Source organism: Empidonax traillii, unplaced genomic scaffold (assembly GCF_003031625.1).
Source record: "Empidonax traillii isolate 1590-97213 ecotype Southwest subspecies unplaced genomic scaffold, ASM303162v1 scaffold408:size522183, whole genome shotgun sequence".
Classification (NCBI taxonomy): Eukaryota; Metazoa; Chordata; class Aves; order Passeriformes; family Tyrannidae; genus Empidonax; species Empidonax traillii.
This window is the reverse complement of record NW_020955601.1, coordinates 31,448-56,509: the sequence shown is the minus strand read 5'-3', so window position 1 is coordinate 56,509 and position 25,062 is coordinate 31,448. Positions and strand designations below refer to the sequence as shown.

Below are 25,062 nucleotides of genomic sequence, written 5' to 3'. Positions count from 1 at the left end.
AGACCCAGCAAGGCTGGCAGCCTGGTGGCAGGGCCTTTGGTTCTTCATCTCACACCTCCAGACTGCTGCTAATAAGTCAGGGGGGCAAGGACACAGCTCTGTGTCTGCAGAAAGCAAGTCCCAGAGCCAGAGCCCAAGAGGGATCCATGACAAAGGAGCTCACATGTGGAGGAGCCAGCAGCTCCATCATGCAGCATCCTCCTAACAGCTTCAGCCTATCCCCTCCACCACAGAGTCCTGACAGTGACCACACCAGCCCCAAGACAGGCAGGAGGTGGAGACTCTGGGGGGCTGGCTCCCTCCTCCGAGGAGTTTCTCCCTCTTCCCACCAAGCCTGGGGCTGTGAAACAGGGTGTGCTGGCTGGGGGGTTGCACAGTCAAGCCAGCCCCAGGCAGACTTTAGAAGATCCACTGGCCTTCCTCCTGCAGGGAGAACTGATGCCAGTCTCAGTACCCCCCACACTCATCAGTCACACCCCAAGACCCATTTCTGGCTTCCTTTGTGGTTCAAGGCAGAGTGGTGAAGGAATGTTTTTGCCCCACTGGAAAGCAGCAGCACACACAGGGGAAAGCACTGCTGCCCAATCCCACTATTCTGTTCTCATTCAGTTTCTACCTGACAGGTTTTTCACTCCTATTTCACATCCTTGATCTCGTTTGCTCAGCAGTTCTGCCACCCGCTGCTTCCTGGGGCGAGCCAGGAAGCATCACCTGGGCAGGCAGCATCACCTGAGCAGGCACATCTCCTCTTTCCTCTCCCTCTCTGCCTTTTCCTGTTCCCCAGCTCCTGCCTCCAACCTTTATCCAGGCCCTCTGCCCATCTTCTTGTTTCAGGATCTCTTCCAGATGCTCACTCTCTGCATTGGCTCCTCTTATGCCCCGGGTGTCCCCCACCTCACCTGAATTCCAGCCCAGATTCCCTGGTGCACAGCACATTTCTCCTGGCTGGATCCCACCAGAACCCCCACAGGAGAGCTCCAGCTCCAGCATGGCCCGTGCAGCCCCCAGGGCCAGGAGCAGTTCTGACACAGAGTTTTCAAAGACAAGTTCTCTTCAAGATACGTGGCAAACATCTAAAAAGACTCCAGGCATATCTGCAGTTTCCCATGACTATAACAAGGCCAAACTTGGGGCAGCCTATGCAGTGGTAGCAAAAGAACATCTTTGGTTATGAGCCCTTCCCGACAAGACAGCCCCTCTCCAGACCTGCATCCTTGCTCTGAGAACCTATGATCATCAGGCAGAACCTTTGGAGGAAAACGTGCCAGCACTTGCAACACAGATAAATCATGTATTTTTCTGTGCCACATTTTCAGAGAGAGATATTTTATTTTCCAAATAAATAGCAAAATAAATCAATCAGCTTGAGGCATACACCTGGCATAGGATATTCTACTCAAACAGTCATAGTCTGGCAAAACTACAGGAAACCCCCAAGAGATCTTATAATGGGGAATGATGGGCAAGCTTACAGTAGAGGGTACTATCAGCCCTGCATAAAATGAGTTCTCCAGTATGCTGCAGCTATTCAGCCACTACCTCTAATGGGAGTTAAGGCTTCCCCCAGAGTTCAGATTTTCATATCAAGCATTGTATTTACTTCAGCTAGAAAAATGCATTAATTGCTCCCTAGCAATTAGGTTGCCTTTGCCTTTTGTAGAGCTCAAAGTACTTTACAAAAACATTTTGTTATGGTCTTCTTGCAAAGGGCAAACTGTTGTAGAGCAACTGCCTTAAAGTAATGTTTTATACCAGAGCTGCAGTGAAGACTCGGATTTATCAGGACTGCTAGATTCTGTTGGCACCCTTTAGATCAGTCCTGCTCACTGTGTGTGTCTGCCTTTTTTACTTTTTTACCTGGCCACCTTAGACTCTCCATGTCCTTCATTCCTTCTTCCCCCTGCCTCTGAAACATACATTTTTTGTTATCATTGGGAACTTCACAGATATACAGCTCTAAGCTATTGCCAAAGCACAGAGAAAAACTGCCTTGACAGAGCCTTTAAGACATTTTTTTTTCCTCACTCTCAGAACTTGTTTCTTTTTTTTTTTCATTTCCCCCCCCACGATCCCATGTTCGGAAGAAGTTTTGCTGTCTTTCATCTCATTCATTCTCCTTCACCTTTGCTTTATCTATATAACATGTTCTCCAGCACTTAACTCAATTCCACTTGAAAACAGCTGAAGAAACATGTTTTCCCTAAGCAGTGTTCCCTAGAGCACTTTCTAATAAAACTCAGTGTCTGAGCCTTTTCCTTGATATACATATTTATCATTTAATATTATCATTTAATGCATCATCTTACATCATTTAATATATTTTCCTTAACTTTATCCTGTCATTCCTACCGCTACTTCTATTCACTGAGTATATAAATGATAACCTGACTCATTGTTCAGTCCATCTACAATGCACACATACAGCTTTTACACTCTTTCTTCATATATTGGCTCCTCCAGACCCTTAACAGTCACAGACTACAATTATGTCTTTTTCTGTACCCTGTTTTTTCTAGCCTGTATGTACTTCCCTTAACTTGCCTCCAAATATAATCCATCCCCTCCAAACTTGGTTAATGAGGCAAATAAAAGGCAAAGAGAATAAGAGATTCCCTGGAAAGAATTGGTTCTCTCTGTCCTGCGGTTACTGGGGAATGACATGCGGATCTAAAGCAGCAGCATCGGGCAATTTCACACTCTGTGTTTTCAATTTCGTTTTGAGGCCAGTTTAGGGTAGGGACAAATTTGAGTGTAATTAATTTAGATTTTGCTAGACAAGTAACTGCTTGGGGTTGTAATAAAGGACTGCCTGTCCAGATTGAAGAAACTAATCTCCTTGTCCGGCTGGGGATGGCACAAATGGATTTAAGACTTTTGTGTTGGGATTTCTGTTTTAAAGAAAGGAGTTGTAATAGTAATTATAAATAACTATGGGTCAGATCTCATCAAGCTTCCAGATTTTCTTTAGGTAAGTGCTTCCAGATTTGGAGATCTAACTAAACATCATTAGTGTAAAAATTAAGGTCAGAAATCTAGCAAGAAAGAACTTTTTCACAGAAGCCCTATTACTTGCCAGATCCAAGCTGGGTGGAAATCAACATTTTCCTCACTTCAACAGTTCTATTTCAAGGAAAGAATGGCAACACCACCTTTAAGCAATAGTAGTAATAAGGTTAATTCAGCTTCTCTTTACCTCAGGTAGGTTGCAGCAGTTGCGTGCAGAGCTAGGGAAGGAAAGGTCTTCTGTCCCTCAAAAGAAAACATCACTATAACAACAAAAGAAAACTAACACTGTACTCCTGGAAGAAGAATCCTATGACCCAAAACAAAACAGTTTATAAATAGCTGCAAAAGGCTGACGTAAGGGAATCAGACTTCGGTTTTGCTTAACATTTCTTGTCTGAGACAACTGCTGCTAAGGGAAGGCACCTCCATGAAGCCAACTTCTCCTTCAGCACTGCCTCTACCCAAAAGCATCCCAGGGCACCTTAGCAGGGTATGAGTCTCACCAGGGCACCCCAGGTTCTCTTCTTCCCAGTTCTGTGATGCTCGAGCTCAGATGACATCTTCAAGCATCAGGTGTACAAGGTTCAGGGTAGATACGAAGTGCATCCAGTATAAATTATTAGAGGGGGGAAAAGCAAAGCAATGGGGATATTTAATGGAAAGTTACATTCACATAAGACTTTTGATTTGTTTGTTTTGTTGGGTGTTTTAGAGGTGCTTTCTTATTGCTTCTAAGTGATAAAATAAAAAGAAAATAATCAAACTCCACATTTTTTCCTGAGACTCTTAAAAAGAATACCCTAGAAAAAGTGAAGACCTTGAAATGGAGTTCGTCCCAAGAAAATTGAAGACAAAACAGTGGGAAGTTTTAAAAACTAAAAAAAAAAAAAAAAAAAAAAAAAAAAAAAAAAAAAAAAAAAAAAAAAAAAAAAAAAAAAAAAAAAAAAAAAAAAAAAAAAAAAAAAAAAAAAAAAAAAAAAAAAAAAAAAAAAAAAAAAGGCACAAAACAAAAAATCCAGACTATTTTAATAGGATAATTAATAAAAGAAATTATACATTTCTTTACAAAGTCATTTTTTCATTTAAATAATACTGATGAGAGTACGTGAGCTCTTGTTTAGAAAATGCGAGTTAACATTGAAGGATTTAACGGCCCTAGGGAGAGGTTAAAGCTCTTAAAAGTTCATTTCCAGGTTTCCTAATACCTGGGGGATTTTAAATGCTGTAATTTCTTTCTAAAGTAATAAAAATTGTTCAAGGGAAATTATTCTCAGGTGTTAAACTTCACAAAAAATATGCTACCTATATTCCCATTCCTTACGTGAAAAAAACCCACATCATTTTGTATGGGTAGGTTAGACAGATGTAACTGTAAGTTACAGACTCTTGGCTTCTTATTACATGTGCATACTCAAGGGAAAAACAACATTGGCATACAATACTAACTTTTATTGTCTATATCTCTGTGACCTACCTTTTATTCTCCCTCCCCAACTTTTGCAGCAGGTTCGTAATTTGAGGATACGTGATACTTAGTTCATTATTTGTGAGCTACAAAGAGCTTTCATTTGGCAGAAAAAGGAAAGTGAGTACCAAAAGCAAAAGAAGCGTATTAATCATGTTCTCAAAAAAAATTATTAAAAGCTTGAAGGGAAACTGCCAATTTCTTATTTTATTTTTTAACATCACACTCGTCTTTGCTAATTACTAGATTAGTTTAAGAAACATTTAAACTATTACTATCATCAAATGCAGTTTCAGAGAAATGAAAATGCTTTGTGAACTTACAGGAACTGCATATAAATTTGTCTGGAGGGAAAAAAGGGAAAGAAATCCTTCAATGTCTGCAGATCAAAATGCGTCTTCTCCCTTCTAAGCAACATTTTGTTTGGAATTTATTTTACTTCAGTTCATATAATCCATTCAAAGGGAACTTTATCTTTTTTTTTTTTTAACTGAGTTTCCTTCACACAAGGGCTCGAAAAATTTCAGATGTCATCCCTAATGGAAATGAAACAAATTTACATCCAAAAAATGAGGTTTGCATTCCCCATGCATGCCTATTATTTAACCTTTGGAAACCTGAGAGTGAAAGTGCTTTCCTTTTAATTACAGATGTTCTGCTTTTAGCAGCACTGTCCCAGTGTCTTTGACTTTGTCCTGGTTTCAGTGCGTATCTAGGTGCTCATCTTATCCAACTAATTTTGGCTTCCCTGTATCTGCAGCATCACTTTGCTGCACACTGACCAACAGCTACTCTTTTGCCCTGGTCCTTTACACCTATTGTCCAAGTTTGGACTTGCTCCCCGACAAAATACCAAGGAAACTACTGCTGCAGCAGCATGGCCCAAGCATGGAGCAATCACAGCAACCTTTAGCATTGAAAGAGAGAGAAACATATCTTGGAAGCCTTACAGAAAAAAAAAAATAAAGGGGAGAGGGATTTATGAATTGGGGATGAAAAGGCGGAGAAAACATTATCGCTTTGGTATAAATGGGAAAAAGGAAGAAGGTAGTGGAGGGAATAACAGAAAAGTCAGCTCCATGCTGTGTGAAAAACAGGAAGGAGAATCTGGCCTAGAACAGGTCAGATTTTAGATTTCCGGTTAGTTTCATGCAGCTTTTATACAAATTTTATTACTGGCACAGCCCAGCTTAACAGATCATTCTTTCCTACCGTTTTATTTCCATCAGTATGCTGACGCATACTGCATGTATCCCTGTGTGGGCAAGCCCTGGAGAAAACAGCAAGGGACAGAGAGACAGAGAAGAATGATTTTCACCTGGGAAAACATAACCATCCTCTTCTTCCAGTATTTTTCCTGTGCTGCCTGTGCACCCCTGTGTTACTATAAAGCTTCACAGAACGTGAAATAATGTGACTGTGGAGAAACAGTGAGGCACAGTTCCAGCAGAAATGATGGTCACCAGCTGTGCTATAAGAGAACCCAAGGCATTTTCTGCTCTTACCTTTTCTGCATTTATTATCACCAAGTTGACTTTTTTCTGTTATTTTAAACCAAATAGTCTATCATTCCAAAATGGATCAGTCAGCCAAATGGCATGGTCATTTTCCAGGTAAGAAGCTAAACCTTTTCCAACACAGTAAGTTTTCTAAATCTGAATAACAATTCACACTTCTCTTGAGATACCTATAAATGTACATTTGTTAATGCTATTTCTTTTTTTTTTTTTTTGGGGGGGGGTGGGGGGGGACTGCTCCTTTACCTCCTAGTTCTGGGCAGAAGTGATTTCAGGTAATATTGAAAATATAATGAAGAAAAGCCTAGTCCAGATTGCCAGTCTCAGGAATGCAAACACAAGACATTGGTTTGTGTGTTATCTGAACTGAAATTTGGTTTGCAGCCTTGAAGGTTTACTTTCACCATCAGTTTCCTAACATAGAGCATCCTCATACGATGGAATTTTTGCTGTCAAAACAACTGGGGAGAAAAAAGACATTATTTTAAACATTGGAATGGGTGCAAATATGCTCACTGGTCAAAAGTGCATCACAGTCCTCTGGACAATACAAACTAATGCTTAAAATCAGGTAATAAAAAAGTAATGTCGTTGCAGCAACATCAGGCAAACTGAAGAGACCAGTAAGCTTCCACAAGTAAAGTTTTTCGACCACAAAAACCCAGTATTGGTACTGGTGCACATTTCTCTCCTCTCCATTTCATCTATTTTGGATTAAACACAGATCATCAGTGATCAGTGCTCTTCCCTTTCTTATCACAGGTCCAGGTGAGATGATGCTATTACCCTAATGCTTTTCAAGGTGTCAGCACCAAAACAAGGAAGAGGTGCTTCCTCACAGGGACAAAACAGCATGAGCACTCTTCTATCTTGCCCCAGAGCTACAGGCCCTGCTCCTCTGAGAGGAGCTAAGGGGGGGGCTATTGGATCCCCTCAGCTATCACTCCTAGACCACCTAGTCCCCACAAAATGACTGCTATAGTTCACTCTGTTAGGCATCACTGCTTATCAGGGACTAAAGGAACTTAACTGGCTATGACACAACTCTCACTCGGCAAAGTGGTCTCTCCAGAGCTCGAGTGAGGCACATCATGTGTCTGTACTTCACCATTTTCCTGGAACTGAACCCAGATCACAGTGTGCACACAGATCATCTGGTCATTTTCTTCTTATGCCAAATTAGGCAGAAATTAAATGTAACACTCTGTAACAGCTAAGCAGGTGGAATTAGAGACATGAACACTGAGTAAAGCAGCAAAAACATATGCAAATACCTCTAAATCTATTTTTCAGAGAAAAAAGGCAAAACATGGGGAAAACAAAAATACATAAACATTATCTCCAAAATATAATCAAATGCAATATTAAAGAATATGAGTGTGAAGAAAATGAATCAGGGAAACTAGATGTCACATTTTCAGCAACATACCTGCACCTGCTATGTTACACCTAGAGCAGGATTCATGGTATTTAACTTGAGGCATCACGAACAAGTTGAGGTACAGCCTTCTTCAGTAAACAGTGGGGAGACACAGGACTGTCCCACGAGCATTTCACTGCACCCTGAGGTGGGTGGGTGAATTGTCCTTAGGTGGTGCCTCCTTCACCACTGATGCCTAGATCTCTAGCTGGTGGGTAGCAAACTTCCAGAGGCATGTTAACTGAGATAAGGCCAGCTTATAGTGCATATTATACAATATTTCTGGGTTTACATACAAAAGAAAATAAAATTCAGGCTTGAAATCCTCTTTTTTTTTCTTTTCCCTGCTCTTTTGTGTCTCAATTTACCAGTTGCATGGTACATTACATACCCTTTTTTACATGACCCAAATTTCCTTGCAGACACACTTACTAAACTCTCATTGAAGGTGAAACAGAATCTCACATACTACTCTGGGAAAGGTTGTTTGACTGAGGAGTTTTTTTGCATTAACCTCTAGAGAAGAGGGGCTTATCTGTCACACCAAGACATTAGTGGTTTGTAGCGTTCTTTAGGTTTGCATTGGCACTACTGATCACAAACACTCAGGGAGCATAACGAAGCTGTAAGTGCAGATCTGAACCTGTGAAATGCTGAGCAAGTTCAATCACAGCTGACTGCTGTGGGCGTTGAGGGGATGCTGAAAGAAGCAATCCATGCTTGCAGGATCAAACCTCAGCCACACAACTCATCTGCAAAGAATATGACTAAGAGTCACTAAAAGCAAAGCCTCTGTCTAGGCCCTCTGTGGAAAATGGATTGCTTAAGGACTTAGCGGGCTGACTTCAGTATTTTTAGCAGAATTTCTATGTATTTACTCTCTACCACATTTTAATTCAATTCATCAAATAAATATTATCCATTAAAGATTACACACCTGCGGAGCAGAAGCTGTAAAGGTCAGCCTTTTCAAATTATGTTTAAAAGAAACCTTGGCCTTTCCTAAAACTGCAGATCTTTGTACATAACCTGCTTCTCCTGTCTTCAAAATTAAAAAGGAAAAAAAAAAAAAAAGGGGGGGAAGCTTGATAAAACAGAAATCTCCATTCATAAGGCTTACACCTTCGAGCTCCCTGTGGGCTGCGTGCCAGCCAGAATGCAGCAAGCCAGTGGGGTACACAGGGCAGTGGCAGGAGATGCTGCCTTCCCAAGGAGAGACTAGAGACAGGTAGAAAGACAAACCTTTTCAAAGTTCAATAGGCCAGATTTCTCTTTGAATTACAGCAGGGTAAATTTGATCTAATCCTGCCAAAGGCAATGGAGTTATGCTGGATTTACACTGCGGGAATCTGAAATCAGAATTTTGCCTGCCATGTTCAAAGTCACCAGGACCTTTTCCCAGTGCCTAGGAGGTATTGTGTCAGTAACTCTTACGCTTTTTCAAAGAGGATGTAAAATGTCACCATAAGTGTGAAATGCAGCACTCAAGCAATGCTTCAGACCCTCTTTTGCACAGACATTGATAACCATGCAATGCAGCAGGCAGGAGAGCATCAAGATGCAGCATTGCTGTCTGATTGTCCTCCGAGGCAGAAAAGCTTTACTGTGGGTGGAATGTGGCTGCGTGACTTTAGCACATGTGCAACTATTCAAAGAGAGAGAGTAAAAAAGGCCCATGATTATTCAGTGACTATTTCATTTCAAAAGCTCATACGAGAAAACAACTACATATTAACTGTATGTTATTCGGCAACTGAACAGTTGTTCAAAGAGTGAGAAAACAATTTGTTATCACCTCCAATAGCCTGCACTGAATTATTTATTTGCAAGGTAAATAAAACAGAAAGTGCCTGGATTTCTCATCCCACCAGGTCTGTTTCTGAGGAAGAGCGACAATGGCCAGGTTAATTCCCAGTCTTCATTCAATTAGACCCAATTCTGCCTAGTTAAATGTCTCAGATTTGCTTAAAAACAACCTGTAAAAGAAAAAGGTTGTCAGGTTGTGTCCCTGCTTACTTCTTTGGAATGCGCAAAACATGGGTCAAGAGGATCTTCTCAATAAAAGGCTTGACTTTGACTCTGTCTGGCTTTGAGTCTGATGGGAAAAGGACAGCCAGCTTCTCTCATACATTTCCATGGCCCACAGTAGCCCAGAGGCCACTGTTAGCTACACCACCTGGCCAAACGCAAACTCGGGTGTGACTTGCTGGGTCCCCTGTTCCTCATAGGAGAAAGACTTGTAGCAGGTCCACCTGCACCTCATAGAGGCTCCACTAAGATAACAGTTATCAGCTGGTCAAAGATGCTACTCCCTCTACATCTTGCCCTGTTCAAAACCAGTAGAGAAAGGCTTGATTGCTGTAGTATTTCCTTGGTAGTAATTCCTTAGAAGACTGGCTATGGCCTGGGAAAACAGTACAATGTCAGTGATATGAAGGAATAAAGTAGTTCAGTGAAAAAAAAGAAATACTTAGCTGGACTGGTTCAGACTGGTTAGTTGCTTTAGCCAACATCTATTTAACTTCGGGAGCTAATGAACACTTCTGAGAGAGGATGGCTTTATTAAAGATTCAATTATATTCCAATTAAGATGTAAGAGCTGTATTAAATGTCCCTGAAAATACCACAATGTCCTCCAGCTACATGCAGGAAAAACCCAGGCCAAGATCCCTGGATCTACTAAGGTAAAACACAGGCAAAAATAAAACCTTTAAAAAGAATTACAATTGTCAGGGGCTCTTTACCCTCCCTAAGGAAGAACAAAAAGGGCCAATTCTTTTTCGGCTCTCTTCTACCTGCTCCTTTCCCTCCTCGCTTTTTCTCTGTTACAGATAATTCCACATGATTAATAGGCTCTTCTCAGTGGTGCTACACACAGTTAGCTCTTTTAATCTCTCTTTGAATCTGAAACTGTCTAATCCCTCAACCCTTTGGCCCTATGAGACAACACCTGAGGATCACAGAATAAGATATTTCTTTCTAAGTTTTGATCCACAGGTCTGCAACAGGAGGAAGTTCATTTAAATTTACCTTATCTGCCATGATCATAGAGGAGCCTCCATGGATGCCCAGGATGGGAGTGAGGGTCTGGGCAGAGATGAAGTCCAGGATCTGGGCAATGGCTTCCTGGTCTGTGTCATCAGCAAATACTACCCCTTGAATCTTCCGATCTGACATGAGGTCACAGATGCGGGTGATGATACTCTTGGGGTCTGTCTCATTCATGGCCACCAGCTCCACTCGAGGCACCACTGAGAGGTGGTGGAAGTCATCTTTCTCGTGGGCATCTTTGATGGCCACTTCGTCCGAGGTTCCCACCAGGATGACTGCAATGCCAATGCTCGGGTGGCTTTTCTGGGCACGGGCCCCGCTCCCTGTTGTTGCGAGGACTGCCAGCACCAGCCAAAACCTCGGAGAGTAGCACTCCACCCTGGGCCTCATCTTCGGCTCTTCGACTCCCTGAGTGAGGAAGAAAGAAAAGGGAAATGGGGAAAGGAAAAGAAAGTGATTAATTGACAAGTCAATCATGCATTCAGCCTTCAAGGCAGATCCATTGATCTTCCTCAGCCACTAGATCTCCTCCCAACAATCCTTCTTGTCTAATGCCTAGCCCTTTGGCTACATTCAGGGTTCTGTTGAAGCTGGGGGGGGAGCAGGGGTTGGGGAGGCAGTGTCAGACCAGTCCAGCCTCTACTTCAGACTTTGGAATCACTTAAGAGAACAGCTGTCAGCAGAAGATGGGATCATGTCATCTCTCAGGTCCCACGTCACACTGAGACCTAAGTCAAAAGTGATAGAGGATTGTCCTTTGACAGCTGATCGGCTGACTTTGTGAAATTAATTGCTTATGTCAAGCCCATGTCTGAGTGCTCACCCTCAACACAAAGGAATGACTGGTGCTTGCAATCAGTTTGGACTTGTGCTGGAGGTATAGGCAGGGAGACTGAGGAGACCAGGCAGATAAGGGCTCCCTTTTGCATCACAGTCCCTTCAGAATAAAGTGAGACAAATGGGCAAGGTCATTGGATGTATATGTATGCATGTTATGTGTGTATTCATTGCATACAACCTTCCTACCACCGCCAGAACATGCACAGCTCCAGTCTGCAGTACAGTCAGCTATATGCTTTCCATCAATAGAGGGTTCTTAAAAAAAAAAAAAAAAAAGCCAGGAATACAAAATTTCCCAGTGGTTGGGGCCAAAACTGGATCAATGCAGCGTAGAGAAGACATTCCCTCCAAGCCCATATAACAGCTATTTTTGCACAGAAGCAGAAATACCCACAGAGCTTACGATGGTTCACCCTCAGCTACTACAATCAGGTATGTTACATCGATCTTTTCCCTGAACACATCCACTTCATTTTGTAACAGTGGAAACAGAAAATCCTGATGAGGTCATCTCTCCAGCCCCTGCCTGAGCAGGACAGTTCCCAGAGGGATTGTTCCTAGCTCTTTCTTTATTTACTCTCATTTTAACTATAGTTTGCATTTCCACAGCACTTTTCATCCTCAAGGCACTTTACAAACACTAAAAAAATAATTTTTACAGCACCTATGCAGTGTAAATATCAGAACCCCAACCCTGGTCTGTGGACAACAGAGCAGTGTCCCCACATCCCACATGTGGGAGATAGCACTGCTTGGTATGCCCACCCTGGGCCATGTTCATGTCCCAAGGAAATTTCAGGCATTTCAAACTAAAGAAGATTTTTTCCCAGGGCAAAACGTCCTGCTCAGCCACTCATGCCCACAATTCTGTTCTTCAGCAGCCAGGCACGCTTCAAATAAATACACCAGCCCTGCACTTTTTTGCACTGCACTTCTGGTCTTGGGTGTCCAAGAACAGGATCCTTCCATACTGTTCGCTGCTACACACACCTCTATCACAGAAAGCCACATCAGAAAGCGGGAAGTCCACAAAACAGCCCTACCTGACACCAGCCATCGATAGGGAAAAGGCATGCCGGGCCCCATCTTGTCCTGCCCTGGAGAACACATAGGCTCAGCACCTGCTCCCTCATTGTCATGCTAAGCAGAGAGGATGTATCCTGCATTGATATTACCAGATAAATAAGCAGATAATAAAACAGATAATAAATATGCACCAGAGGAACCAAATCCACTTAAGAAGGCTGAAAGGGACCGCGGCTGTGAAGCACCGATCGATTCTAAACTCTCTGACGGATTCACTTTCTGAGAGATGCTCACAAGGAGAACCAAGAGACTTTGAGAGTTTGGCAAAATGAACAGTTAACTTCATTCCAGCATGACTGTTATCCTCCAATTACGAGTCACTAAATTAGATTCCTTCACAGTGAAATGCAGTCCCCATTCCTGCAATGCTTTATTAACTTTAATGCACTCTATACACTCTCTGTCTCTCAGTCTCTTGCTCACTCACTTTAATGCTATATTTGTTCTCTTAAAATATGCCTCCTGCATCGACTCATACAGTATATTACACTTGATTAGGCAATGGCTAGTTTGTGATGCCCAGGGAGGAAAGTGTAGGTTTTTCCCAGTCCCTCTCCCACTAGGAATATTTATCAGGGCCTTCCAACCCAGGGCTCAGATAGCATTCATGCAGAAGCTATACAGACAATCATGGCAGCTCTTAGCCTTCACACCCAAGCACAGCCTTCTCCCAGTGGGAAAACTGGCAGCCAAGAAATCCATTCCCTTCTCTTCACCTGCATCAAAGCCAATAAATCTCCAATAAACATCTACCTCCAAGCAGGATAAGAGAGTCCAGATCCTGAGGAGCACATAGGTGCCAATCTGTTGGGTATCTAGCTCATGCAGTGTGCCCTCCCTCAGGCAGTTTTTTCCATTCAACACATGATAGAGTTATCTGTACAGTGCCAGTTCCTAAGCTTTGGCCAGATACGCAGGCAGCAGCCAGGGCTAGGAAGAAGAGGAGGGTGTCTGTGTCTCTATAGCCAACCCAGCATTTCCAGTTTGGATCCTCATCTTTAACCCCGCACCTGGATCAGGCATAGCAATGCTTAGGTGGCCTGTGTTGTACCAACCAAGACATCTATCTCTCCCTCTCATGTAACACTACTGTCATGCTCTTAAATGTCTTTCAGGTGCTCCAGGGGCCATCCGTGTGCCACAGATCAGCATCCATCTGAGGGAATAGCAGACACTAGATCCAGGCTGGGCTCCCTTGTAGAATGGGACACAGGGATGTGATAAGGCAGGAGAATGTCAATAAATTACACACAACCCAGGGCTGAGTGGGGTTTCCACCATCCAGCTCCCATAAGGCAGCAGTAGGGTCACAGCATAGAGCTGAGCTGCTCAGAGACTGCAACAGGGGTGCTTATGGTGTTACAATCCCTTCTCACCTTGGGGCTGACTTCTGTTCACAAGCTACTCTGCACATGTCTGCTCACATTCAGGTGCTGGCTCTTAGAGAAAGGGACAAACATCCCAGCACTAACTTCATCTCACTTTCCTCCCCTGGTCTGGCTTACTACAAGCCCGTTTCGAATGTGTGCTAATAGAGGCAAGGCAAGGGCGAATGACCACAGACTTATTATCAGATTAAAGTGACCCTAGAATTATTCTGAAAATATGTTTCTGCATACACAGCAGCAAGTTTTGTCCATTTATTTCTGTGGTGTTCAAATGCAAATGTACAAGGCACCCAATCAAAGAAGCACTGCAGGCAGCACATGGACCTCCTCCTGAGTGGGTTCTTGTTCCCCGTGAAGAAGAGGAATGAAGAAATTCATAAGCACCTGACAAGGCTGCAGCTGTAAAACAGGACATTTACCCTTTGTGTTTCAAGCAACTTTAATAATTTTACAGTATTTCACCAGTCAATAATGATTATTAAAACAGGCAGGGATATTTTATTACGAAGTATCTTACATGAGCAGGATTTTCCCTTGCTGGTGCTGTGGGGCAACAGTGTTTGAAGTCTTTTCTATGATTTTGGCACTCCAAAACAATTTAGCAAATCCCAAACTCCAGACTGCTAAGTAAAATCCCTTACACAGTACTCCACACTATTATTTTGTCTCTCACTCCCTGGAAAATAATATATGGGAGGGCCATTAGATGAAGTGGTTTTACAGACATATCTATATTTAGGTATAAACATGCCAGTAAAACCATTATACCTCTATAATCTCATTTAATTTACCAGTAAAACATACGCACCATTGTAGAAGAATGCAGCATCTACTAACTGCAGAGCAATGTTACGCAATCATTTTCAAAATGGAAAGGGAAAGCTAACTTTCTCAATTGAAAATGCAAGAGGAATGTAGGTAGTCAGTAATTATTCAGATTGGAATTTCGCCAGGACCAAAGGTTAGATTGCTTAAAAATATCATGAGAACCTTATTTGACACTGCACTTTTATGTGGATCAGACCTAAGATAAGTATTATTAGAAAATTATTAGGCTGCACAGGCAAAATACAGCTCAGCATTAAGAGATATTTCTGGATGATATTTCAAAATACAGAAAGTCCACAAACCAGTCACTTTGCATTCAACCAGGCTAACTGTAAATAGACGACTACTCAGGCAGTGTACAGCACAGCCAGGCACTCTCCAAGTCAGGTAAAGAAACAGAGGCAGAATGTGGGCTGGTCACAAGATTTTGGGGGGCAGTTCTATTGTGTGCTGATGCTAGTACCTCCTGCTGCAATTTTGCCACCCAGGTAGCCTTGCACAATAGCCCCTAGGGAGCTGTCTGCAAGCTCAAGACAGCAAGAGGAAAGAAGTCTTAGAAGACTGCAGTCCCAGACAAAAAGCTGTCTTAAAGGCAGATTTTCTAATTAAGAGGAAGACAATGCTTGGGACAGGAGGCTGACCAGTGGCACTAGCCACCAGCAAAGGGAATTTTCCAGGCACATTGGCTCCATATAGAGAAAGAAAAGCATAACCTACCTCCAGCCTCCCCTTCCAATACTTCCCTGGAGGGCCTCAAGGAAGTTCCTCTCCCAGTGCTTTCTGGGTCCCATTGCTACCTAGAGATGTCCTGCCAGCCCCAGTGTTAGACACCAGGGTTACCATATCCTTTGGTATTTGTTCATATTTGACAGCATCTTAATTCACACTGTCTTCATTTTTCTGACAGTGTGAGAAGTATCAGACAATGAATCCAAACGCAATCCTTATGTTTCAGGGCCTTGTTGGGGGTAGGAAGAAATCCACTTTACCTGTGAAATAATCTACAAAGCTGGAAGGTGCTTTGTTCCCCATCAGGGAACAGTGAGTGCACTAGAAGCAGTTGCAGGGAAGTTAACGTTGACTAGATATGCTACTAGGCTGTCTGTCAAAGAAAAACAAGTATGTCCAGATCAAAGAAGAACACTATTTCTGTGTTTACCAATGGCAGATCTCTGTGTTTGCCAGTGAAAGAAGATTGGTGACTATTTGATCTTTTTGTCTATTACCTACCTTCTGGGCAAACTGCAGGAGCTAAGACCCATGCAAAAAGAAAAAAAAAAAAAAAAAAAAAAAAGAGAGTCAGGACAGACTGAAGCCTCAGAAACTGTGACTCCTAAGAGCCAGGATTTAAAGCTATAAATCATACCACAATTTACACCTAAGTTTCTCTAACTCCCTGATTTTTGGGGACCCAATTTCAGCTTAGGAGAGCCTCCCATTCTCATGGCTACTGCCATCTCTGCAATCCAGACTTGCTGCATTTTGTATACCTCTGAAGAAGCATTCCTCATCTTCTAACACTGCTTTAACCATTATCCTACCACACCTTCAGCCCAGGCTATTTGTACCTTGACAACTCTTGTGCTGCTGTTTCCCATATTACTTCTTACTACGTTGGTGACATAAGTGCCCATAAATCTTCTGGCTCGCAGCCCTGTTGTTCCAGGAATTTTGTCAACAGACACAAAGAAGAGGGGGATGGATCTGGGGCACGATAGATGTGTCTTATAAGCGCCTGCACACTTCAGGTGCTGATAAACAGAATGAATGATGCTGCAGGAAAATCTCCACACGTTCAGAACATAAAAGACGGCAGAGACTAGAGACAGTGGAAAGTGCCATACACAGTGGTGAATGCAACAGTCCAGCACCAAAATGGTTCATTACAGTGACCCTGAGTAAACAGACTCCCAAGGGCATTGCAGTAGTTTTAGATTAAAACGGGTGGGGTTTAGTTTATTTCAACTAGCTTTGAACATCACTTATATTATCATTCTGATACAAAAATGTCTCCCAAGTCAGTCTTGTTCTTTTGGGGAATGCATCACACACCCCCAGTCAAAGCCTTCAAAACCCTTGGAGCTCTCTCATTAACTCACTGTTAGCTTTCTTTCCATAGACACTGGGTGGAAAGTAGCACATATGTTTACTTCTATTCTCTATTTATTTTGTTCAAAGCTGTTCTTTCTTTATTAAGCCAGGTACAAACTCCTCCCTGACTTGGGCAGCGTCAGATACATTAGAGGCTAGTTTGCCTCTATCTATCCAACAGGTGTATCCACGAAAAAGGTGAAAAAAATGCTTCCCCTTTTCTACCCCACACAAAGGAGAAGAGCAATTTTCTCCTTGCACTTAAGGCAGTACAAAAACCGCTTTGATCATCAATTAGACCCATATCATTCCCAATAGATGAAGAACTATGTCTCATTATTGTAAGCTTGCCCAAGGGTAAGTTCCCAGTGTCCTTCCCACTTCCTCCCACCCACACATTTTACATATCACGGGTGATAGCTGACACAGCTACAGCCTGAGAGCTTCTGTTGAGCCCAACACCAAATGATTCATAGAAATCAAAAATTAAAATCCTCTGTTTAATAGTCTTGTCCTTCCTCAGTCACTTCAGGATTACTGTCTACTGCACCTGCTTAGCATACTACCTGCTCTGAAATGACACAAACAATAGGATTACCACTTCTAGGAGACAACTCTAAGGCTCACGTTTAGAAATATTTCCCTAAACAGCCTCAATTTTCCCTTTGCTTGGCTATCCTGCAACTTTAATAGTATCTCCTTCACTCAGCCTAAACAATTTCTCCCTCTCGACTCACCATTTCCACTGTGAAAATGCTTTTAGGTGGTAATCTGATCATCCCTTCAGACTTTCCTCTACTGCAGCAAAAGTTCAGCTGTCTTTATCGCTCCTCAGAAGTTGAGTCCCCTTGGATTCTCATGAGAATGAGCAAGGGAGGATGAAGGTAATGGCTGGGCAACGGAGAGAAGGAGTCTGACCTGCTTACCCAGGCTGGCACACACGTGCAGAGCCGCAGGAGTTCAGTGTCACACACACAAAAGCCATTAAGCAAGACAGCAGGTCAGTCTGGCATTGCCCAGTGCCAACTTCTAAATGCCAGAGCATAGAGGCTTGGCACGGCCACTGCTCTCTGCAAGTCTGGCTTGCAGAGCCGGGCTGGAGCCACCATTCCCCTGCCAGGATCTCACCCTCCCCCCAGCATCCTGCTTAGAGAAGTTTAGAGGGATGAGACAGGTCCTCCCTGCCAGAGACTGTAATATCCTCACCACCTGGAGGGTTAGATTGCCACAGCTGTCACTCTGCATGCTTCATTTGAAACACGGGGTTCAAAGCTTACAAGATGTGCACCATTTCCCCTTCCCACTGTAGTCTGCCCCATCTCAGAACTGGATCCAGGCTCAGAGCAAGACTATTCAAGTCAAGGGACATGTTGCTGTGTGCAAGGCCCCTCCACAGGGATTTCGGCATGGCTGAAAGCAGCTTTGCCTCCTGAAGTGCAAGAGTCAGTTTAAACAGGCAGCAGAATGCTGCACAGAGCAACACTGGTTTTGCCTGCTAAAAAGAACTGAAACACTTTGGAAATCCATGAGACAATCCCTTCCTTCCTTTCTTAATTCTCCACTTCCAGTTTTCATTTCCAAGCAGGAATCAACAGCACATTAATAACATGAGAATAATTAAAGACTGCAATTTTCAAAAGCTAAGGATTTAAATACTTTCAATCCATTAATATCCATGAGAAACACGTTTAACTTCACTTGGATGGTTTAGAGAAGCATGTCCTTGGCATTTCTTATTATTTCATGTATTAACTTGAGGTTTTCTGTTCAACCTTAATCAATTCTGCATTTTGTGCATTGAAAGACTGATACAATGGATTTAAAAATTCAAAAATCATGGAGAACTTTTGCTTCCATGGATGGAAGGACTTTCCCATTCCCCAAACTCTCTCATGCACCTCACTCAGTACCTGTTCGTTCCCTGCATTCTTTCTTTAAAGGGAAAACACAGAGCAGGCAGGCAGAGTTTGCGCTGTCTCCTGAAGGCAGATGCCAAATTCCACACCAGTACCAAGATCCCCATTGGTTACTCAAAGTCTCACATCAAGAGACAGTCTTAAATTATTTGGATGCCAGATATAAACATTGTAGAGGCCAAATCACAAAGGTATTCTGATGACATACCATAAGTCAGAAATAAAATACGGTATGCCTTTTTTTAAGGCTGAAATTCAGTGATTTCTTCTTCTACAAGAATCCCAAAAAGGGCATCTGAATCAGAAGGAGACAGCCTCAAACTACACATGCACTTGGACATGATCATCCAGTCTGCTGCCAATCTCCTCAGATATAGTCTGTGACATGGGATACAGGTTTAAAACATAAAACTGTCCATCCCTTAAGGAAGATCTTCATGGGTGCACATTTCAGTCTTGGAACCCATGCAACAAGGACAAGCTAGGAGAAAATATACACCGCCTCTGCTCATCATGGCATTGCTACAGCAACTTTTAAGCCACTCTAAAGCAGAGTGCCAGAGTTCACCAGGCCTGATCATACTCTCATAAAGGTGTTACAGCAGAAGACAGCAGAAATGACAGAGAAGGTGTCTCAATGCCTGAAACAGTAAGATGTGATGAGGACAGAGGAGTTGCTAAGTGGAGGCAGTAGGGTGAAGAGAGATATGCATCCTGTGAGCTGGTCCAGGACAAAGCTGCAGTGCTATAGACACTGATGGGCCATGTTTCACAAACTGCCCTCATGGCCTCTTGATTTCCAGTGGTACGTAGCATTTTGGAAAATGAGGTTTAGTCACCAAGGGACCCTGTGACAACACCAGCCTTGCTCATGAAAGGAGACAGGGAACTAATCTGGAAGTGAAAGGGACCAAGACATGGTTTTAGCATGTGGAAAGAAGCAGACACAGCCATTGAAGCCAAGAGGGGTCACAAGCAGGTTCAGGTCAGGCCACTAGAAATGATGGATGACTTCAGAAAATTTTGTTTTGAGTCTCCTTCCTTGTAACTTCCTGTCCCTTGATCCCTCCATTTTTCTCACTCTGATCCTTGGTAAAGGACTTGTCCTGTTATCGTTATTTACTGAAAAACAAAACTAAACCTACCCAGGAGAATTAACAAGGGAAACCAAATGTTTAATACCTATAAGAGTGCCAATTCAAGATGTTTGGATCGCTACACTACCAACCCAGAAACATTCCCAAAAACACTTATCCCTTTAGAAAAACTTGATCCTTACAGAAAAAGTACTGAAGCCAGGATCAAGGAAAAATTGACAACTGTAAATCAGAAATATTTTTTTGGTGGTCTCATTTTTCTCCTTCTTTCCCTCTTTCTTCTTCCCACCGAACACTCTTCCCTGTCCCTAACTTCCTCTCCCAGAGTTCAATGACCAGTAAGGTACCAGTCATCAAGTAGCTGGATACAATATGCTTTCACAGTACATTAGTGCTGTGCACCAGACCATGCTGTGCCTGCAATTGTATGATAGGTCAGGGCCAATTCGTCTTACTAGGACCTTCAATCAATAGTGTCCAGAAAGCTTTCCCAGTTGGAGGGACTCAGCCCAGTAACCACTGACCTCTCCCTCTGCTCAGCACTCGATCATATTTACAGAGCTGCAATGACAGAAAGATACACAGGCAAAGCTGTGTCTGGACCATAGCTGTTGATGCTTCAGGGACAGGGATGGGAAAGGCCCAATCCAGTTCAAGCAAACAGATTGTTTGGCTCAGCTGAATGCCAATTCCATGCATTTTCTTCTCTGCTTTCAGTTTTCTCCAGCCTCTCAAATTCATTGATGCTGGCCAGTTCAGCCACCGCTCCCAGTAGCTCACTTAGCTGTTCATTCCTCCTTGTGCCAGCCAATGCATACAAGAAGGTACCAGCCCACATCACCTCCCAGCCCAGCTCCGTCACTGGCTTCTTCAGGGTGCAGCTCAGCCCCCTTAAGCCACATCTCATTTACATAAAAGTCACTATAGCTTGTGTCTGTATCAGGAAAAAAACCATTAGTAGCAAGAGTAAGAGAGAACATGACCAGAATCAGACAATTGTCACAATAGTGACTACCAGTAAATAAAAATCAATACTATGGACAAAGTGTAGCCATGAGTTACTTATGCTTTAAGACCAGTTTACACTTTTAAAACAGCATAAGAGGGTTTAGTATAAAAGAAAATCTGGAATTTCAATATTCCCCATCAAATTCCTTCAAGCTACAATATATGTCTTACTCTACTACATTTCTCAGCTTTCTCCATCCATCATTTACCTCTAATCCATTTTTTGTCCTTCACGGCTCCATTCCTCACTTTAAGCACTGTCATATTTTTGGTCCAGCCTCGGTACATCTTAGCTCACTTGTATTCACACTGTTCAGTATCTGGTTTTAAATCTTGAAAGCATGGAAGGAACGAGCCACAATCAGTGAAGTCTTGTTCTAATCCCTCATATCACCATTTAAAATCAATAAGCATTTTCTGAAAGTGTAAACACCATTGTTTTCCTTCTCATCCTTTGCCTTACTCTCTTCATCAGAAAGGTAGAGATGCATCTTCTCTGTTTCATAGAGTTGGAATGTTTAATTATTTATGGTATTTAAAGTACTTTTCACTCTGAAGCGATAGAAGCTACAGGAGCTAAGATTATTATTATTGCTTTCCACTGCACTTACCCAAAGGCAGCAATGTCTTCTTGTGAGATCATACACAACATTACTCACAGGATCCCAAGAGAGTGTATTAAAACCTGCATGTCCAAGATCTTCAGGACAATAAATCCTAGTTTAGCTAGGAATAGAGAGAAAGGAAATCCTGCAATACCACAAATAGTTGGCAGTTTCCAAGCTAATTCCTGATATTTACCATCATCTTTGCCACACTGACTCAAACTGCAAAGTATTGCTGATCCTTAGTTTCTGGTGAAACATGTCATTAACTGTTTATTAAGCTTACTTTCACAAAACATCTAAACTCATGACAGTTTTCTAGTCAGTCCAAAGCAGCTTCCTTGCTTGTATGGAAGGGCAAGAGCAATATGACATTTTGGAGAGGGAGGTATTGTAGCCAGACAGCCTTCAGTGTCTGGGGTGGAGCTACAGCTCTTCTAAGCACCAAGACCCATCCACCTGGCAATTTCAATGTAGATGTAGAAATCTCCCATTTCATCAAGAGATCTGCCCTGGCCTTCTGCCAGAGATCCAGGAGGACTGGTTCCAGCAGATCTTGGACAGTGGAAATGCAAAGTCCAACCCCATTTCAATTCACTTGCAGAAACTCAAAATAGGAGATGATCTAGCCATAGGTCTCCAAAATGGAGACCCTCAGATCCTGGATTTAAATAGATCTGGGTAGGTGGCTACACCAGAGTAACCAGGCTTTATAACATGGTCGAAGAGTCCTGGGAGCTCTAGTTCATTTCTAAACAAAAATCCTGGAGCCTGGAGACCCCAACAGTCCTGGCTGGGGCTGCAGTGTCAGAAGTGCCAGAAACCTGGGATTTATAGAGAAGTCCTCAGATGTAATTCTGAGGGGCCATGGCCTCAGGCCAGGCCCACAGCTGCAAACCCTAGAAGCCCTAGGAGCCAAGGAAGGAAACTAATAACTGACAATTTCATAGAATCATAGAATCATCCAGGTTGGAAAAGACCTCTGAGATCATCAAGTCCAGCCCTTGATCCAACACTGCCGTGGTTACTAGACTATGGCACTAAGTGCCACATCCAGTCTCATCTCAAAAATCTCCAGGGATGATGAATCCACCACCTCCCTAGGCAGCCCATCCCAATGCCTGATTACCCTCTCTGTAAAGAATTTCTTCCTAATATCTAACCTAAACCTCCCCTGGCAGAGCTTAAGACCATGCCCTCTTGTCCTACTGATAGCTGCCAGGGAGAAGAGATCAACCCCCACCTGGCTACAACCTCTTTTCAGGTAGTTGTAGAGAGTGATCAGGTCTCCTCTAAGCCTCCTCTTTTCCAGGCTAAACACACTAAAGTTAATTAGTTCCCTCTTATTGGTACCTCTAAACTTGCAGTATCTCAGTATTTGCAGAGAGAGGGAGGGAATTTTGTCGTTAGGTTCAGATCAGAAAGAAGTTTCTGCCTCTGAAGGTGGCCCCCGGCTTGGAAAAACTGCTTGGAGCCTGTAACCTTGTGATTCTGTTGGATCCCATGATCCGCTGTGCCTGATGAGCACCTGAGTGAGACCTGGGTTCTGGCAGTCACAGGGTATTTGTTGTCACTGACAAGTTTACAGAGAGCAACTGCTCTGCTTTGGGGGATTTTTTATTGACCAGGGACAGCTGATGAAGGCTGGAGTAGTCCTGGAGTAAAGAGGAAAAACGTCCACCCTGACTCAAATTCTTCCAGTTCCCATCATTTTCTGCTGTAGAACAATGTTGCAAGAGCAGTGCATTTCCACTGCAGAATTAAATATAAGGTAAAATGAGGGTGTGTGTTTTTACATGTACATACCCTATGTATGTATTTATATATAAATATATATGTCTTCATTATTATTATTTTTATATATATTTAAAGGGTATGTATGCACCCCATCTCATCCTGAACCAGCAGACAGGGCTTCATTTCTTTGCAGGAGGAAAGTAGGTGAGAGAAGCAGCTCCTTCCCCCTTTCCTACAATGGCATCAGTTCCTAAACACACTAAAGCCATGTATTCCTAAAAATGGGGAAACTCAAAAACAGTCCCAGAAAGGAAAAAGAAAAGGTAGACACAACATGCAAGTTGCAGCTGTTCTCCCTCTCAAGGGTTGTTTCTGGGGTGGAAGAGGAGGTACCACTCAGCCTGTAGGCAAGAGTTTGGTGGATACAGCATCAAGGCTGCCTTCACCCTGCCCATGCTGAACTGCTGCTGTACCACTCTTGTGCCAGTCCTGTCTTCCAAAGGGCTTTTGTACAACCCTGACGTTACAGTGCCAAATAACTACCACATTAAAGCAGTCAATTAGCAACAGGTTGCAATCTTGAGCTAGGTCCCACCCTTGCTTGTATATGACAGTACCAATACTGACATCCTGAACAGCCAAAGATTATATACTGCAAATATTACCCACCCTTAAAATGATGTAGATAAAGCAAACCCTGTTGCCCATATGAACTGCCTCTCCAAATGCCTTGAGCACACCACCCATCCCCCTGGAACTTCCTGGGGCTATGCTCACTTTGGTGTTTTCTTGTTTCTTCTACTCATCATAGCTTTGATTCTCCTCCAGGCCAGGTCCAGGCCACAGGGCTGAACTTCAGCCCCACGGGATCAACAATTTCAAATTAAAAGAACCAATAATTAAAAATCAGCACTTAGACACTACGTTTGCTTCCTGCAAAGCCTCTGACACAGCCCCTGCTTTGGTGTCCTGTTCAGGACAACGCTGTGACAGGACCCTGTTTCCAAGCCAGGAGGCATTTCTGCATGCAGCCGTGTTGATTGTTTTATATATATATATATGTATATATATATATATATATATATATATGAAGATGCCAAAGTACATTAAAATTTTCAGATGCCTTTGCACTACTCATTTCCACTACCTCTGTGACAGAGAGGTGTAAAGCCCCTCTGATCTGATGCAGCAGCATTTTAACCCACTTTGCACAGGTATTAGCACCTTTGTGAAGCACTGGATGCCACCAGAGGGGGTTCATGATCTATAACCAGAGCATACATCCAGGGAGAAGCCTCTTGCCACACTCCTAGTGATATTTGTATCAGGGGAGAAAGGGAAAAGCTGGAATAAACAAGACATGTATGCATTATCACCTGACTACATTGCCTGGTGTTGCTCTGGGATCCCCTTCCTCTTGTTTGTACTTTATCTTCAGAGCCTGCAAAGCTTCAGGGACCCTCCACCTCCCTGACCATATTCCTAGCACAGCCCTGTCACCACTTCATCGAGAGGTCAGGGATGCTTCAGCAAGATAAACAGCAATACCTATTTATCACTCCTCCTTTCCTAATTAAAGAGATGAGAGGACCTAACAGACCACGACTGAGCTCCCAGCCCTGGAGCTGAGGTGAGCTGGTGGGCAAGCTGTGTAGTACCTTCAGTTGCCCAGGCTGCCTGGAATGCAGCTAAAGGACCATCCTCTCCAGATCCATCTGCCTTACACTTTCCCCCCACTGTTAAAATTTTTATTTATTTATAAAAAGCATATATACAAAAAACCCCCAAACAAACAAAAACCACCACCCCACACAAAGACCATCATCTCAAACCTAATATATCAGACACCCAGACATTAGGGAAAGAAAAAGCACTCAGGCAGTGCACAAACTCCCCACAGAAGGCGTTCAGGTGCGAGTTAGTGCCAAGATGATATCTGTAGGGAAATAAGCCACCAGATGCAGGGAATGGACTGCTGGGGGCCAGAGCAATGGGTAGGGAAAGGGG

The 25,062-nt window shown here is 43.0% G+C and overlaps 1 protein-coding gene across 5 annotated transcripts in view; it reads right to left on the bottom strand.

Moving 5' to 3' along the window:
* GRIN2B (glutamate ionotropic receptor NMDA type subunit 2B) overlaps nt 1-25,062 on the bottom strand; it is a 208,634-nt gene that overhangs the window by 161,412 nt on the left and 22,160 nt on the right. For 3 of the 5 annotated variants that reach the window (XM_027893846.1, XM_027893847.1, XM_027893844.1), the window contains 2 exons: nt 10,439-10,867; nt 8,531-8,626 (listed from right to left, as the gene is read on the bottom strand). In XM_027893846.1, coding sequence (XP_027749647.1) covers nt 8,531-8,626; nt 10,439-10,849 — 507 coding nt within the window. In that variant the 5' untranslated portion in view covers nt 10,850-10,867. Of the gene's footprint in view, nt 1-8,530; nt 8,627-10,438; nt 10,995-25,062 lie in introns of those variants that run through there. The other 2 variants (XM_027893843.1, XM_027893848.1) reach the window with 2 other exon arrangements.